This window comes from Hyposmocoma kahamanoa, unplaced genomic scaffold (assembly GCF_003589595.1).
Source record: "Hyposmocoma kahamanoa isolate Upper Pololo Valley unplaced genomic scaffold, ASM358959v1 101, whole genome shotgun sequence".
Classification (NCBI taxonomy): Eukaryota; Metazoa; Arthropoda; class Insecta; order Lepidoptera; family Cosmopterigidae; genus Hyposmocoma; species Hyposmocoma kahamanoa.
Genome location: NW_020653333.1, coordinates 2,110,051 through 2,124,742, shown reverse-complemented (window position 1 = coordinate 2,124,742; position 14,692 = coordinate 2,110,051). Strand labels below are relative to the sequence as shown.

Below are 14,692 nucleotides of genomic sequence, written 5' to 3'. Positions count from 1 at the left end.
GAAATGAGTGCCATATTCGTAATGAGCATCCCCAAATACCTCGAAAAGGATACCCATATAGCATATTTTGAAAAATCGTGTCCGCCATCTTGGATTTACAAATAAGTGCTATATTCGTTTTTCATCGACAAAACCGAGCACATCTGTAGGCACCTGATCGACAATGTCGGGCAAATCTGTAGGCACCTTTAACTTAATGATGAGTTAAGCAAGATACAATTTCCCCACTTTTGAGGGAAATGTTATTCCATGGCATCATTATTTGTATATTTGTGTGCGTGCCGACGAGCGTAGTTACAAGTTGCTTACGCCTACCTGAATTTGGTTTTTGCCTCACTTGTGACAGTTCGTTTGATATGAAACTATCATTCTATGCGTTATTATTCTAAGTCTAATAGTTTATTTAATACAGAGTATTATTGATAATGTTATCAAAAACTGTTTTATGCGACTATAGGTTAACCTGATTAATTAGGACCTTGTGGAGGTACAATTAAGGCACTAATAAAAAATACAAGCTTAACAATTTTCCACACAGGTCTCCATTGGGTTTCAATGTTCTTATGGCTAATATCCCCCAAGAATGTGTTTCACGGCGAGCGCATTTCGCGGCCTCGAAAAGCGTGTCTCTCCGCGCTCATCGCTTGCGTCTACGTTTTCGCTTACGTCAATCTACAGGAGCTTAACCATAGACAAAAGATGGTAAGTCGTTCTTTTACTATTGTAGCAAGCCTTGCAAGTCTGTCTTTACATCACTAATGCATGAAGTTACAATTTTGACAAAAACAACCTGACTCAGACAATGTAAACAACTTTTTTAAATTATTTGGATGTTTTTACTTAATAAATAAATAACGCACACACTCAACATACTGACAACTAGACAACTACAAATTACACCCAAACTCACGAGATAAATAAATGTAGGCCAGACAAATATTTCTCCCAGCCCGAGAATCGAACCTGGGACCTCTGCGTGGCAGACCAGCATGGTAACCGTTCGGCCACAGAGGCAGTTAAGTTTTTACTTGCCTAATATCTCCAATATTATCTATTCGCAATACTCTTTTTATATATAAAAAATAAGTGCGCGTTTGACCTCCATCTCACCTGATGGAAAGTGACGATGAAGTCGAGGATATAGCATGCACACTTAAATAATGCCTATACACTATCGCCTTGAAAGGTCCAAGTTATAGCGCTCGGGAAACAAGTATTCAAGGGAATTCCGCTCCCTAGCCGCTCATATCACGAAAAGTCGGAGTCATGTGAAAGGAACTCTGTTTAGTGGAAAAAAGACACACCTGCATTTTTTGTGAAATTACTCGTATTGGCATAGCGTCTGACACGGTTTGCTAGGAGATGCTGGTTTCCTTCGATCGAAGGATTTTTTTAAGTATTCGATCATTGTATTCATAATTAATTATAACAAACTATAGTCGAGCCAAGACAGTAACCCCTTTTTGTGACAGATAGTTTTATAGTCGTAACCAGTGAGCTTGTTTACAAGTATAATAAAGGTCGTAAAACGTCCACTTTAATTAGTATCATTAATTCCGGCATGGTACTAGTTATTAAAATAGTATAGAAATTTAGAAGTAGACAAATCCGTCTGAGATCACGAAGTACAGAAACAACAAACAACAAGACGCATACAAGGCACTTGTATTGATGTGCAATATGCAGTGAGTGCAACATACAGTGTTACCAAATAAAATGTTTACTTTACCCATACAAGTTTTGAGAATTTTCTAGTTACTTAAATCATTTGTTAATTTTTTTTCGGCAAAATTAACATAACACGAGTAAGTAGTCTTATGAACTATACCATACTACATATATTTTTTAATCACATAATAGTACTATCTTGTTGCTTGCTGGACATCACTAGGTTTAAGAAAAAAAACCATAGAACATAACCGTATAAATGACTTATCATAAATGCAAACTAGCACAACTATAATGCAGATATTAAATTAAATTATGTGTTATTGTAGTTAAATACTGGCTGAGTGAAGAATTAGATTTCTAACAGATGGCGCTCCGACAAAAAAAGTCGTTAAAAAATCCAAACAAAGATCTACAACAAACACATACAAAAATTCGTAAGGTCCACTGGGTCGCTCCGTGGCTTAGTTGGGATAGCGTCTGACACGGTTGCTAGAAGACGTTGATTCGAATCCAGCCGGATCGAAGGATTTTTTTCTGTGTTCGATGTTTGTATTAATATAATTATTATTGGTTTATGTACAGTTTTATTCAGTTTTTTGAGCGCTATTAACAATGTACTTAAAATTTTGCTATCTCTAAAACATCACCCAGGGCACCTTCAAATTAGACTCTTATTAGAAGCGCTGCTGTGGCGCCACTGTGGATGTTTTTTTTGTGTAATACCAAAATTGGACATAGTTATGCAAACAAGAACCAACCCACACCTCAAGTGAAATTGAGTTATGTATTTAGGTAGAACACCAGACGTGTCCTTTACCCACTCACAAAAGATCCTGACAATGTACCAAGCCAAAACGGAGAAAATAAAAGTCCTTCAGGGTTCCAACCCTAAATAAAAAAAAACCCTAAAAACAGCAGCGTGTTCTGAGGTGGTGTTTTTGAACCTTGAATAAAAATGTGTTAATTAAATTTTTTTTGAATTGATATTCAATTATTTTTGGTGAAATTATTTCACTAGTTTGTTATAATTATTAATACAAAGATCGAACACTCAGAAAAAATTCCTTCGATCCGGTCGGATTCGAACCGACGTCTTCTTGCATACCGTGCCAGACGCTATACCAACTAAGCCACGGAACGAACCAACGGACCTCACGAATTTTTCTATGTGCTTGCGTCGTGTCTTTGTACTTGGTCTTTCAACGACTTGTGAAAATGTGTTCCTAATATTCTCCGCAGGTGACTTTCTACGTGGTGATGTGCGTGGAGAACTGGGTGCTGGTGATGGCCTGGTACTGGTCGGGGCGTGCGGCGCGGCCGCCGCCGGCGCACACAGCCGCCGCCGCCGCCGCAGCCTTCCTCGCCGGCGTCGGATTCATGCTGCTTTACTATAGGTATGTCGTGTCAATTACACAAAATTCGCATTGTGAATAAATCATAATGTACCAGACTATGAAATTCAAAACCAATGTAGAAAGTTAATTTCCCAATTTGGTCCTACCGGGAATTGAACCCTTACCCGGGACATAATAAAAATATGCTTACAAAATAAGTTATTAATAGGCGGTAAAGCGAATATGCATTGTGCATAGGTAAGTCACTTTTTCTAGTGCCATTTAAAGTAAAACAATAAAACTTTAGTTTTTTTTTTCTATCCATAGACCTTTTTAAAACAACTTGGCTGTATGGCACTAAAATGGCGAGATTTTAACCGACTACAGAGACAGAGACGGGAGGTTCTTAATTGAAATATTAAATAAATATTTTTTTTGTAAATATGATTATTGCGCGATAACTCATTTGCGAACCGATTTGTTGATTCTTTTCTATTAGAAAGAGGGTACCTCAACAGTGGCCCCATTTAAATTTGAAGAAAATATCCCACCTCTAAGGGTGGCAAACAAGAGGATGAATGACTTTTGTGGTCGATTTTTTAGTACTCTGTACCTCGATTATTAGTTTTAGTATATTACGTTTTGACTTTCTTAATTATTTGTTACCTTTTTATAGCCAATTTTTCTGTAGTCAATGCTCAATAAATAAATAATTTAGAAAAATTGGTTGTAGGCCATTTTTAGTATTGTGCGCAATGATACAATATTTAAAACTTTAAGGTAGCAATAAAAGTATTTTTTATGAATTTCGCAGACTAGACAACATTTTTTCTTAATTTTTAATTAAGTTTTCTAATGCACTGTCCACTTAAACCGGCGTGTTTCGTTTTTCAGATATTTTCACGTACGGAGACTGGGCTATATGCTCGGAGAGAACCAACAAGGCACTAATAGCACGAACGCGTCGTCGCAGAACAAAAAGGGTAAGTGTTTTTTATTTGTTTTTTTTCTGTGTAAACCGCCGAATATGCACCTTATGGCAAGTACCCATCGTTTATGGACATTTGCAAGGGAGTATCGATACCTCTAATCAGTGTTGCCATGTGCACCGTAATTACGGTAAATACACCGTACTCTATACCGTCGACGCATGACAACGGTGACAAAATCTTGTAGTAAAACTCAATTAAGGAGGTGCGAGATCGATATATGCGGTTAAATTAATAATAACCCGCTCCATAAAAGGGAATCTTTTAACGCAGCAGTTTATCCAACGGCATGGACAAGCTGCGTCAATTTTAAGCCTGACGAGGAAATGCTTAAAAGATTAAATCAACATATTTATAAAAATGAAGAGGTATTTACAGAAAATTGTATTTAACTGTCGTTGATTTATAAAAATGATCAGATTTAGGCTAACTTTAATAATACATCTCCTCATTTTTGTAAATGTTCAATTCATTTTTTTTATTATAATTCAAATTTTCCTTTAGAATGAAAAGTAAATTATGCATTTATAATTATTATTTTTTGCCCAAATTGAAGATAAAGTATGCTAGTATACTCTACCATGCCGGACTGCTACGCAAAGGTCGCAGGTTCGATTCCCGGGTCGGGAGAAATATTTGTATGGCGTACATTTATTTCCCTCGCAAGTTTGGGTGTAATTTGAGGTTGTCTATGAGTATGTCCATGGCACCCGCGACACAAGGTTTCCCTAGTGCGGGGGGGACTATGTTGAGTGTGTGCGTTATTTATTCATAAAAGCTTATTTCGGAAAAGTTACACTATTGAAAGTGTAATATACCGTAATTACGCTGTTTTTTTTTCTGACCCGATACACCGTAATTTCTTAGGATCTACCGTTATATTTATCATATATTTATCATATTTATTTACTAATATTATATTATTAAATAAATATGGCTGTTTACAGAAATAACAGAAAATGACCAAAAAATAAAGTTCATACGAGGTATCGATTTGTCACATACCGTGTATCTTTCAACCCGAACACTAGCAGAATTGTCCTCAGTGAGACAGAAGCCGAAACCCACAAAAACTGTATTGAATTTTGCGGACAGGTAAGCAATTGGGTCAAGCAGACAACGCAGCGATCCCAGGTGTGTTCAACTGCCGATTCGCGAACCCCGCCGGGGGCCGAAAGAAGAAGAAGCCGACGTCTTTCGTGCCGCCGCCTGCCGCCGTCGCCCCCGCCCCCGCTTCGGCTTTCTGGAGGAGGCCCCTTCCAGCCGCTCACAATCACCATGTAAGTCTCAGCTCAGTTGGGAGTTCGGATCCAGCTGGATCGAAAAATAAATTCTTCCGGTTAGTTTACAACATAAATATTTTGTACTGTCTCGTGATTCTTTGTTGTGTACGATTGATAACAACTATAATACAAGGTGTAAAAAAAAATTGATTTTTTTTTTATTTTTTATTATTTTTTTTATTATATTATTTAAGTATTTTAAACCGCATTGAGTACAGTTTGTAACTTTTTGCTCAATTGGGACTTGTTTAGTCAAACGTCCTGCAGTCAAACTGTATATTATACAGTTTTGTAGGACTATGTTTAGTTAAGTATATTGTATACCTTTTTAAATTCTAATAATAAATAATAAATAATGCATTTTTTTTTATGCTTGTTCGATCTTTCTATCAATAATAAATTGTTATTATTACCTCCTCCTTTTTTGAACTAGGGGATGAATGACTTTTGAGGTCGGGTTTTTTTAGTACTCTGTACTGTTTTGTTATTACATGTCAACTTTTATACAACCTTTGTTTTCACACGTAAATTAGCTATAAATTACTGATTAATTACTTCCAGGGTGGTTCATCAGAGAACGAGGGTTCAAGCGTAGGCTCACGCGTGAACATACAGCAGAAACTGCAAGAGAAAAAACAAAAACAACTCGCCGAACTTCGCGTCATTGAAGAAGAAATCAAACAGGGCAAACTTGCCCGTACCACCCCCGCACCACACGAAATATACTCCAGTCTGCAAAGAGCCCCCATACCTCGAGCCAAAACACACGCCACCACCACACCGGCAACACCCGCCATACCCCTACCCGCTCCTGCCTACCAAAACTACCCCATACCCCACACTTGTAACATATACCCTACTTACACAGAAATAAAGCCCGATTACACTGTTCAAAATTTCCAAAACGAAAACGCATCAGATCTAAACGATGTGAAACTTCGCAGACTAAAATACGAAAACCCCAGAACTTTCTACGAAAACCCAACTAACCTACGCAATGATATCAACCGCACACCGATAAGATCACCAAATTATTTAATAACAGAAACCCGTTACGAGAACGGGTGCAATAGTCCCAGAAACGTAACAAACAGCCCCAGAAATTATAACATACCAGATGTGACTAACAACTACGATATTGACAAGCCCAGAATCGTACAGACCAATTCAATATATCCAGAAGAAAGGCAGAATTTGGGTGAATATTCTAGTTATTGCGAAAATCAGAATTTTAAATACGAATCGAAAGACCAGTACGTATCTGCGTTGCACAACGCGCTGTCAAATGTGCAAAGTATAGATAGTATTAGAAATGCTTACGAAAGTTGTAATCAGTACGGACAGAATTGCGAGAGGGTATTTTACGGAGGACTGGGAGGGAAGAAAGATAGGAAAATGCAGAGGTGCCGCACGCCGGAAATTTTATTAGCGCCTCACTATTTGGAGGGATGCAATCGACAGGTCTGCTGTCATTGGGGTCCGCCTTATACGTGAGTATTTGGAATAAATATAATTTAAACCCGGTGATTAACTATATTACTTCTAAACCAGTCATAGTCTCTCTATAGACAATTTTGTTCTTTGTTTCCATATTTTATTTCACTAAATTCGGGAACATCGAGTACATATACCAGAAATAGAGACAAAATGTCATTTAATTTGTTTAAAAACTATTCTGCCAAATCATTACTGTGATAACTGTGCTCCGATTGACCAGACCGAATTCGAAACAATTGACGAAACCCGTCAACCCCGTTTCACTTCAAATCGACCAGTTTAACTTGACCTTTGCTATAATGGACGAAAATTGCAAAATTACATATCTAATTACGGATGAAATGTGATTCCGTTTGTTTTGTAATTAGATGTTTTGCTGTTTTTCCCACACCACCATCACCTAATGGAACAGCCCCCATTGTTACACATATTATCTTTATTACAATAATTACAGAATATTTTTGGAATATACGGAGACGTACACACAGGTCAGTTGTTGGCGCTGTACTATTTCAGTTTTATAATTTGTGATTTGATATTTGCAAAAGAGAGTTGATATTTAAAAGTGATATAAGGCCCATTTGCCTGATGAGTTGCCAGGAATGGATGGCCCTTATTTCGTCTCTATTTCTGGTTATATACTCGATGATTGGCGGTATCGAAAGGTAAGATTATTCTAAAGGCGACAACCTACCTTTTGTTTGACAAGCATGCCAACATACGGTCATTTTTGTTTGTCAAAAACGCAGCCCGTCTAGATTTCCATCGACTGCATCAAACACGATCACAAATGTCTAAAAAGATTGACAAACTTCAGTTTATTTACTAATATTTTACTACCATGATATTCAATTATTTTCTTTTGTGAAATTACTCGTTGTGATCATTGACTTACAAATAAATGGACGACGGGTCTAATACAAAAACCACGAAAAAAATGTCCCAAGTCAACCTATTCGAAATTTAAATTGTTATGTCATCGCAGTATCGCGCTGTCCGTAGAACAAATGAAGACTAAAGCGGAGTGTCGCGCTCTGTATACGATTTTAGCGCCTTACAAGTGCGGACACTTTTTAGCGCGGACCCGACGTCCATATAATTATAAGTCAATGGTTGTGATAGTCAATAATCTTTTTATATTACAATTATACATTATATTACAATTATTAAAGCGACTTTTCTAGTCAGCCGCTGGTAGCTGTAAAGGTACCTTGACTGAGTGGAGAAAAACTTTCATAGATCGCTCACAGATGGCGCTACGGCAAAAAGTCGTTAAAATGCCAAAAACAAAGCACAGCACATATAAAAATTCGTTGGATCCACTGGTTCGTTCCGTAGCTTAGTTGGGAGAGCGTCGGCCTTGTATGCTGAAAACGCTGGTACGAATCCAACCGGATCAAATGAATTTTTTTTTGTGTTCGACCTTTGTATTAATAATTTAAATTTAAACCTTTGTGTTAAATTTCTACCCTAAAGCTGCCTGGTAGCAATTTGCTACTTAGCAATAAAGCCGCCTATTGTACATTATCTTACTCTGCGATTACATTGTTGTTCTATGTTGTCATTGTAAGTTTTAATGTGCAATAAAGAATATTTCATTCATTCATTATTATTTGACAAATTTGATAATTTACAAGGTGCTTCCACCGAATTAGTTATTATGGAAAAATAAATTGGAAATATTTGTTACCTGCATTAATGAACAAAATGAGTGAGGAATTTATATGTAATTATCAAAACAACAAACACTATAAATCATACATTAAGAAACATTTTTTTAAAACTGAACATATAACTTTTTTTTATAAATTGCGTAATTGTTATTATATGCACATGTAAGTGAGCATGTTTTTGTACCTTTCTAGAAGTAATTAAGTAAGTTTTTTTAAAGATTTTTGCTCTATTATCTTGTATCTTTACTTAAATAGAGTGAACTCCTTCGCCGCGGATAAAGCCGGAAGGGCTTTTGTGAGTGAAGCTTGTAATTAGTAAATAATTATTTTTCCTGTATTTTGGTCAATAATAAGAAAGAAGAGTAGATTTGAGACAGGTCGCTATTTAAAAAAAATCGATTTATGGTTTAATTTTAATGTTATTCATAAAATATTTATTATCTATTATACAGGAGTAGAAAGAAAGAGGAAGGCGGTGGTAGCAGTGGTGAGGAGTCCAGCCCAGAAGCGCCTGCCAGAGAAACACCCAGACCGCCCAGCGATATCGATAGTCAGGTATGTTTTTTTATTAACCTATTGTATCTCACTACTGACCAAAGGCCTCCTCCAAATTCCTCATCTGCTCCCGGTCGTCATTGAACCCACTAAAACCTCCCAAAACTAACGAAACGAAAGCATTGGCCTTCTCGGCCGATCCCATAGTCGCCTTCCGGCCTCGGGTACCCAAGTAGTGTCATCGACCTCAGAGCCTAGATGAGTGACACGTTCACCCACTTCTCGGGTTGTATCCGGCCGCGTATATGGCTTGCCGTATAAAGTACATCCTCCAAGGAGAAATTAAATAAAAGAAGAAAGAAATTAACTAAACTACAGAAATATCGTACACAGTATGCCTGGAACCGACGAGTTAGATGCGCTTTTTTTGAGTGAAGTATTCGCCGACGAATCAGAGACTTTTTTTATAAACGTTTCTTGCGAAAAGCCGTACCTACCTAATTCATCGTCAATTAATGACGAAAATGGCTTCTTAATGGCTATAAATAAATAATGTAAGGAACATTTAAATCTTAGACTTTTTTATATAATAACAGGTAACTGTCATCAAAAAAAGTCGTGCGCCGTGCCGAATGTAGACAGGCTATCGGAAAAAATAGTTTCAACTTATGTCTCAGGATGACGGACGCAGTGGTACTGAGTGGCACTCTGTCCTTCTTATTATAACCGACGTAATCGACATTGCTAACGAAATTAAGTTATTAACATAATCTGGGATCAGCGAAACGAGATCTAGGTACAACCCCCTCTAATCGGTTTTTTATTTCTTATTTATTTTGAGTTATATTTTTAAGTACAATCAATCACTGATATTCTTTACTAGCAAAAAAAGAAGCCAATATCTCGAAAGTTACCGAAAAGCAAATACGTTAGTTATAACAAGGAAGGCAGCACTGCAACTGTTATGGATAGGCGTGTCGCTTACCAGCAGGCGCAAGACTTGTCCGTCCCGTCACTTGGTGTTATAAAAAAAATCACAAAATCATGTACGGACAATCGAGGCTGTTCGCTATCGAGCCTAGAATAAGACTAGCTCGCACCCGGCGCACTAGAGACGTGCATCGCTTTCGCATGCAATCCACTCTTGCTTATCTAAGACGGGTATGTTTGCGGTGGTTCACACGGACAGCTTCCAGGCCATCATGCGCAAAACGATTGTCTCGCTGATGAGACGCGTGAGGCTCAAAGTAGTCTGTGGTACTATGCTATAGCGGGAAGGTATGCTGCCGTCCACTAACCGAAACGCGGCTAATGTTCAAACATCCAATTTAAATAGCAAAAGATAGAACACAAAAGTCTCTTTTAAAAACAGTTAAAATTAATTAACGTGTTCGACTTGTCGGAACTAATCTTAGAGGATGGGAAAAAAATAAAAGAAACTAACCTATTGACGTGTAGGTGAAATATCATCAAACAATTTCAATATTCAAAACTGGGTTATTGACTTTTTATGGCATCTGAAAAAAATATTTTGTCACTTCAGACGCGTTTTAGTTATATATTATATATAACTGCCTCCGTGGCCGAACGGTTACCATGCCACGCAGAGGTCTCAGGTTCGATTCCGGGGTCGGGAGAAATTTGTGTATGGCCTACATTTATTTCTCTCGTGAGTTTGGGTGTAATTTGTGTTTGTGTGTCCATGGCACCCGCGACACGGTGTTTCCCTAGTGCGGGGCTATGTTGAGTGTGTGCGTAAAAAAAAAGAAAAAAGTTAGCGAAACGGCAGTATGATTGTCCTATCCTGAAACATTGGATAGTGCAAGTTAAGAACGTACGAACTAACGTTTTATGGTCCGAAATAAAGAATTATTATTAATTATGAAACAAAGATTTTCGAAGTACAAAGACACGACGCAAGCACATAGAAAAATTCGTGAGGTCCGTTGGTTCGTTCCGTGGCTTAGTTGGTATAGCGTCTGGCACGGTATGCAAGAAGACGTTGGTTCGAATCCGACCGGATCGAAGGATTTTTTTCTGAGTGTTCGATCTTTGTATTAATAATTATAACAAAGTAGTGGAGTAATTTCACTAAAAATAATTGAATATCAATTCAATAAAAAAATTTAATTAAAGATTTTCGAGTTTATTTTGAACTATGCTTCAGATTTCCCTGCCGCGGTCTTACACGCTGCCGCGCGAATTCCGCTACTGGCGGCGACGACCGCGGCTGCGCGACACCCATCTGCCCAGCAACAACAGCAGCGATGGTGAGTTGAAACTTGGTTTTACTTTATACGGTAGTTAATAAATGTGTGTCCTAATAGAATCATATCCTTATCTTGCAACAAGTACAAAATATAAGGGTTGAACATAGAGCTTACATATGGGAGATGGGAGCCCAAACTAGGTACGTGCTCTGCTATGGCACTCCTGCTGGCTCCCCAATCGCTAATAGTACAGCAGTAAACAAAAATAAGGTTATGTGACAGAAAATGAAATAGAATAAAACCCTTACCGTGTACCTGAAGTTATAAACAGGAGGCAACTAAATTAGAAATCATTAAAAAAATCAAAAGAGACAGCCAACAATATTTAATGTAATATAAATTGATCTATTTGAAATTATCGAAATTTGTGAATCTAATTTCTTTAAGGAGTTTCTCACAGGTGACAGTGACGGCAAAATAAGTCGTTTAAACCCAATGCAAGAACAAGCACATAGATTTACTTCGAAATTATATATACTTGTATATATACCGCGACTTCGTCTACGTAGAATAAAAATTTAGAGTAGCCTTCTGTACTATGTACTTAAGAAATTATTAGTTCTCCATATTAACTTTCATTAAAAGTTAGACTATTCCTTCTCCTACACACATCAAAAAAAGTTTGCGATCAATAGCATAAGCTCCTATAATTCTTTAAATTTAACTTTATCAAGAAAAAATCTATGTTGTATGCTTTCTTTAAATAGGAATACCCTGTTTGAAATTAAAATATAAAACTATTTTTTATTATTTATTTTTAAAAATTGAGCCATTAATCATAATGTAATAGTGATAGAAATTTCATAGAAAGAAAATGACTGTTTAATTAAACTTAAACAACAATTTATTATTAAAAGGTGTGAATTCAATATAAAATAACTCCTCTCCTGGCTCGAATACATGCGAAGATCCTCCTGGGCATGCTGAGGATCAAGTTATCCAGCATTTCCTGGGGTAACCTATCCCATTCTTCAATAGCGGCTTCCCTGAGCTCTGGAACTGTCTGGGGACGTGGCTCACGGTTCCATACTGCTCGTTTAAGAGCATCCCACGCGTGCTCTATTGGGTTTAAGTCGGGCGAGCCGGCAGGCCAGTCTAATCGTGTGATATCGTATTCTTGAAGAGCAGCATTGACTCGTTGAGCTCGATGTGCGGGCGCATTATCATCGACCAGTACAAATTGGTGCCCATGGTTTACTCGGAATGGTCTGACGATATCATCAATAGCAACTGCTTTGTACATGTCTGCTGTCATGAAGCCCCGATACGGGATCAAAGGCGTTCTAGCTCCAATCATAATGCCACCCCAAAATGACACCGATTTTCCGCCTTGCTGAACTGTTCCAGTGGCAGTTCTTTGTCTTTCACGGTCGCCTGGTCTTCTCCAGATACGGACACGTCGGTTATCTGGATGAGTGCTGATTCGGGATTCGTCAACGAAGAGACAGTTTTGCCAAATGTTTTCGTCCTCACCTTCTTCATTTTGCCGAAGTCTAGCCCACTGCAATCTTCGTTGTTGACGTTGCCGGGAATTGAGCGGAGCTCGCCAAGACCTCCGTGCTCGTAATCCAGTCTGGTGCAAGCAATTGCGAACGGTCTGCGTGCTAACTTCAAGCCCAGATGCGGCCCTGACTTCTGCTTTTATTTTAGTGGCGTTGATTGTTGGATCACGGGCTGCCAGCAATCTAATATAGCGCTTTTGGGCAGCTGTCAAAACAGTTGGGCGACCGCTGCGGGGTCGGTCAGCTAAATTCCCCATTCCGTGATACCTCTGCAACGTAGCCACGACACAGGATTGGGATATAGCAAGTCTGCGTGCTATTACTCTCGTGGTGTATCCTTCTCCCCTCAAAGTTACTATTCTAGCTTGTAAAACCTCTGATAATCCTCTTGGCATTTTTTCAATCACAACTTTCCGCGAAAAATATCTTGAATCGCTTATAATTGACTAAATCAGATTTCTGAATGAGCGTAAGCTAGGACTGAAAGCCTTTTTATATGAAAAAACAATTGAACGGGGTCATTGTTTTATGTTCTAATTTATTTTTAAATAAAGAATCTAAAAAGAAGAAAAAATCATAATATAATCTACAGTAACAAAAAAGATTTCAGTTTTTCGAAGTGATCGCAAACTTTTTTTGATGTGTGTATGTCCCATCTATCACTATACCAAAATTAATCAAATTTGGTTCAACTTTGGTTCCCCTATTGTTTCTTGCTTTTGTTGTAGTGTGCAATAACAAAGTGTATTTTTAACTAAAAATAACGGATAATAATAATAATATCTTTATTAACACTTTTGCCTTATAATTAGTACAGAGCAGCAATTTATTATTTATTTAACAAAATTTTATTGGTATAGATATAACGTAGCACAAAATATAAAATAAGGTGTACCAAATTTAGAGATTCTGCCTGGTATAGATATAACGTAGCACAAAATATAAAATAAGGTGTACCAAATTTAGAGATTCTGCCTCCTAAACTAATCAAAGACTGTATCTTAGAAGGCAGTGTTCAGTTAGGGGTAACTATTACAAAAAATCAAAACTTCTATTGAATCCAATCATTATAAAGTATATAAATATAAGTGAGTCTGTACGGTTATGGTTTACAACTACAGTGAAAGGCATGCGTGTAACAAAAAAGAAAAAAATAAGATTTTATAATTTCTAAAAGGGTGATTCTAATGAAGAAGTAAGAAAATAAAGAAAGAAATAAAATATACTTCGTGATCTATATAAATAAAAATAAATAAATGGCTGTGTAAGTGTGTGTGTGTGTGAGTGAGAGTGTATGTGTATAAGGATTAATTCAATTCAAGTTAAAATGAAATCAAGTTCAAGTTTAAATTAAAAGTAAAATTTACTAATTTTATCAATTTAATAATTATAATCTAGTAGAGCTTCAGTACTCGTGTAATCAAGAGTCTTTAGCCAATTTTCCAATTTAGATTTAACTTCGTAATTGCATAGGCCAACGAGATTGTGAATTTTATGTAATTTATTGTACAGAAGAGAGCCTATAACAAAAAACTGTCTACTTGCAAAGGTGGTAATATGGTGCTCACCATGACATACGAGTCTTTTCAGACGTTGATTAGATTGTCGATAACTCACGTATTTAAGCCGATTTTTTTTTCTTCCAATTCGTGAAGTTAGAATTCGTGGTCTTTAATCATGAGATTCCGCGGCGGTGACTCGACGTAATGATTAAGGACCACGAATTGGTTCGATATATGTCGAGCAAAAATTCAACTTAAATACGTGAGTTATCCGTTATTTTTAGTTAATATGTCTGAGTCTGACAGTGGTTTTGTATTTAAAAGTGTATTTTTATTGTATTTGGTGCATTCATAATTTCGAGATAATAGCTATTTTAATGTAATTTTAAGTTTATTTTAATAAGTACCATGATCATTGACTTACAATTATATGGACGTCGGGTCCGCGCTAAAAGTGTCCGAACTTATAGGGCGTT

General features: G+C 37.1%; 1 protein-coding gene across 1 annotated transcript in view; it reads left to right on the top strand.

Annotated features, from left to right (window-relative positions):
- LOC113230488 overlaps positions 1-14,692 on the top strand; it is a 32,929-nt gene that overhangs the window by 17,121 nt on the left and 1,116 nt on the right. The window contains exons 7-13 of the mRNA XM_026464443.1: positions 539-702; positions 2,911-3,065; positions 3,900-3,988; positions 5,090-5,274; positions 5,839-6,767; positions 8,900-9,002; positions 11,110-11,212. Coding sequence (XP_026320228.1) covers positions 539-702; positions 2,911-3,065; positions 3,900-3,988; positions 5,090-5,274; positions 5,839-6,767; positions 8,900-9,002; positions 11,110-11,212 — 1,728 coding nt within the window. The remainder of the gene's footprint in view (positions 1-538; positions 703-2,910; positions 3,066-3,899; positions 3,989-5,089; positions 5,275-5,838; positions 6,768-8,899; positions 9,003-11,109; positions 11,213-14,692) is intronic.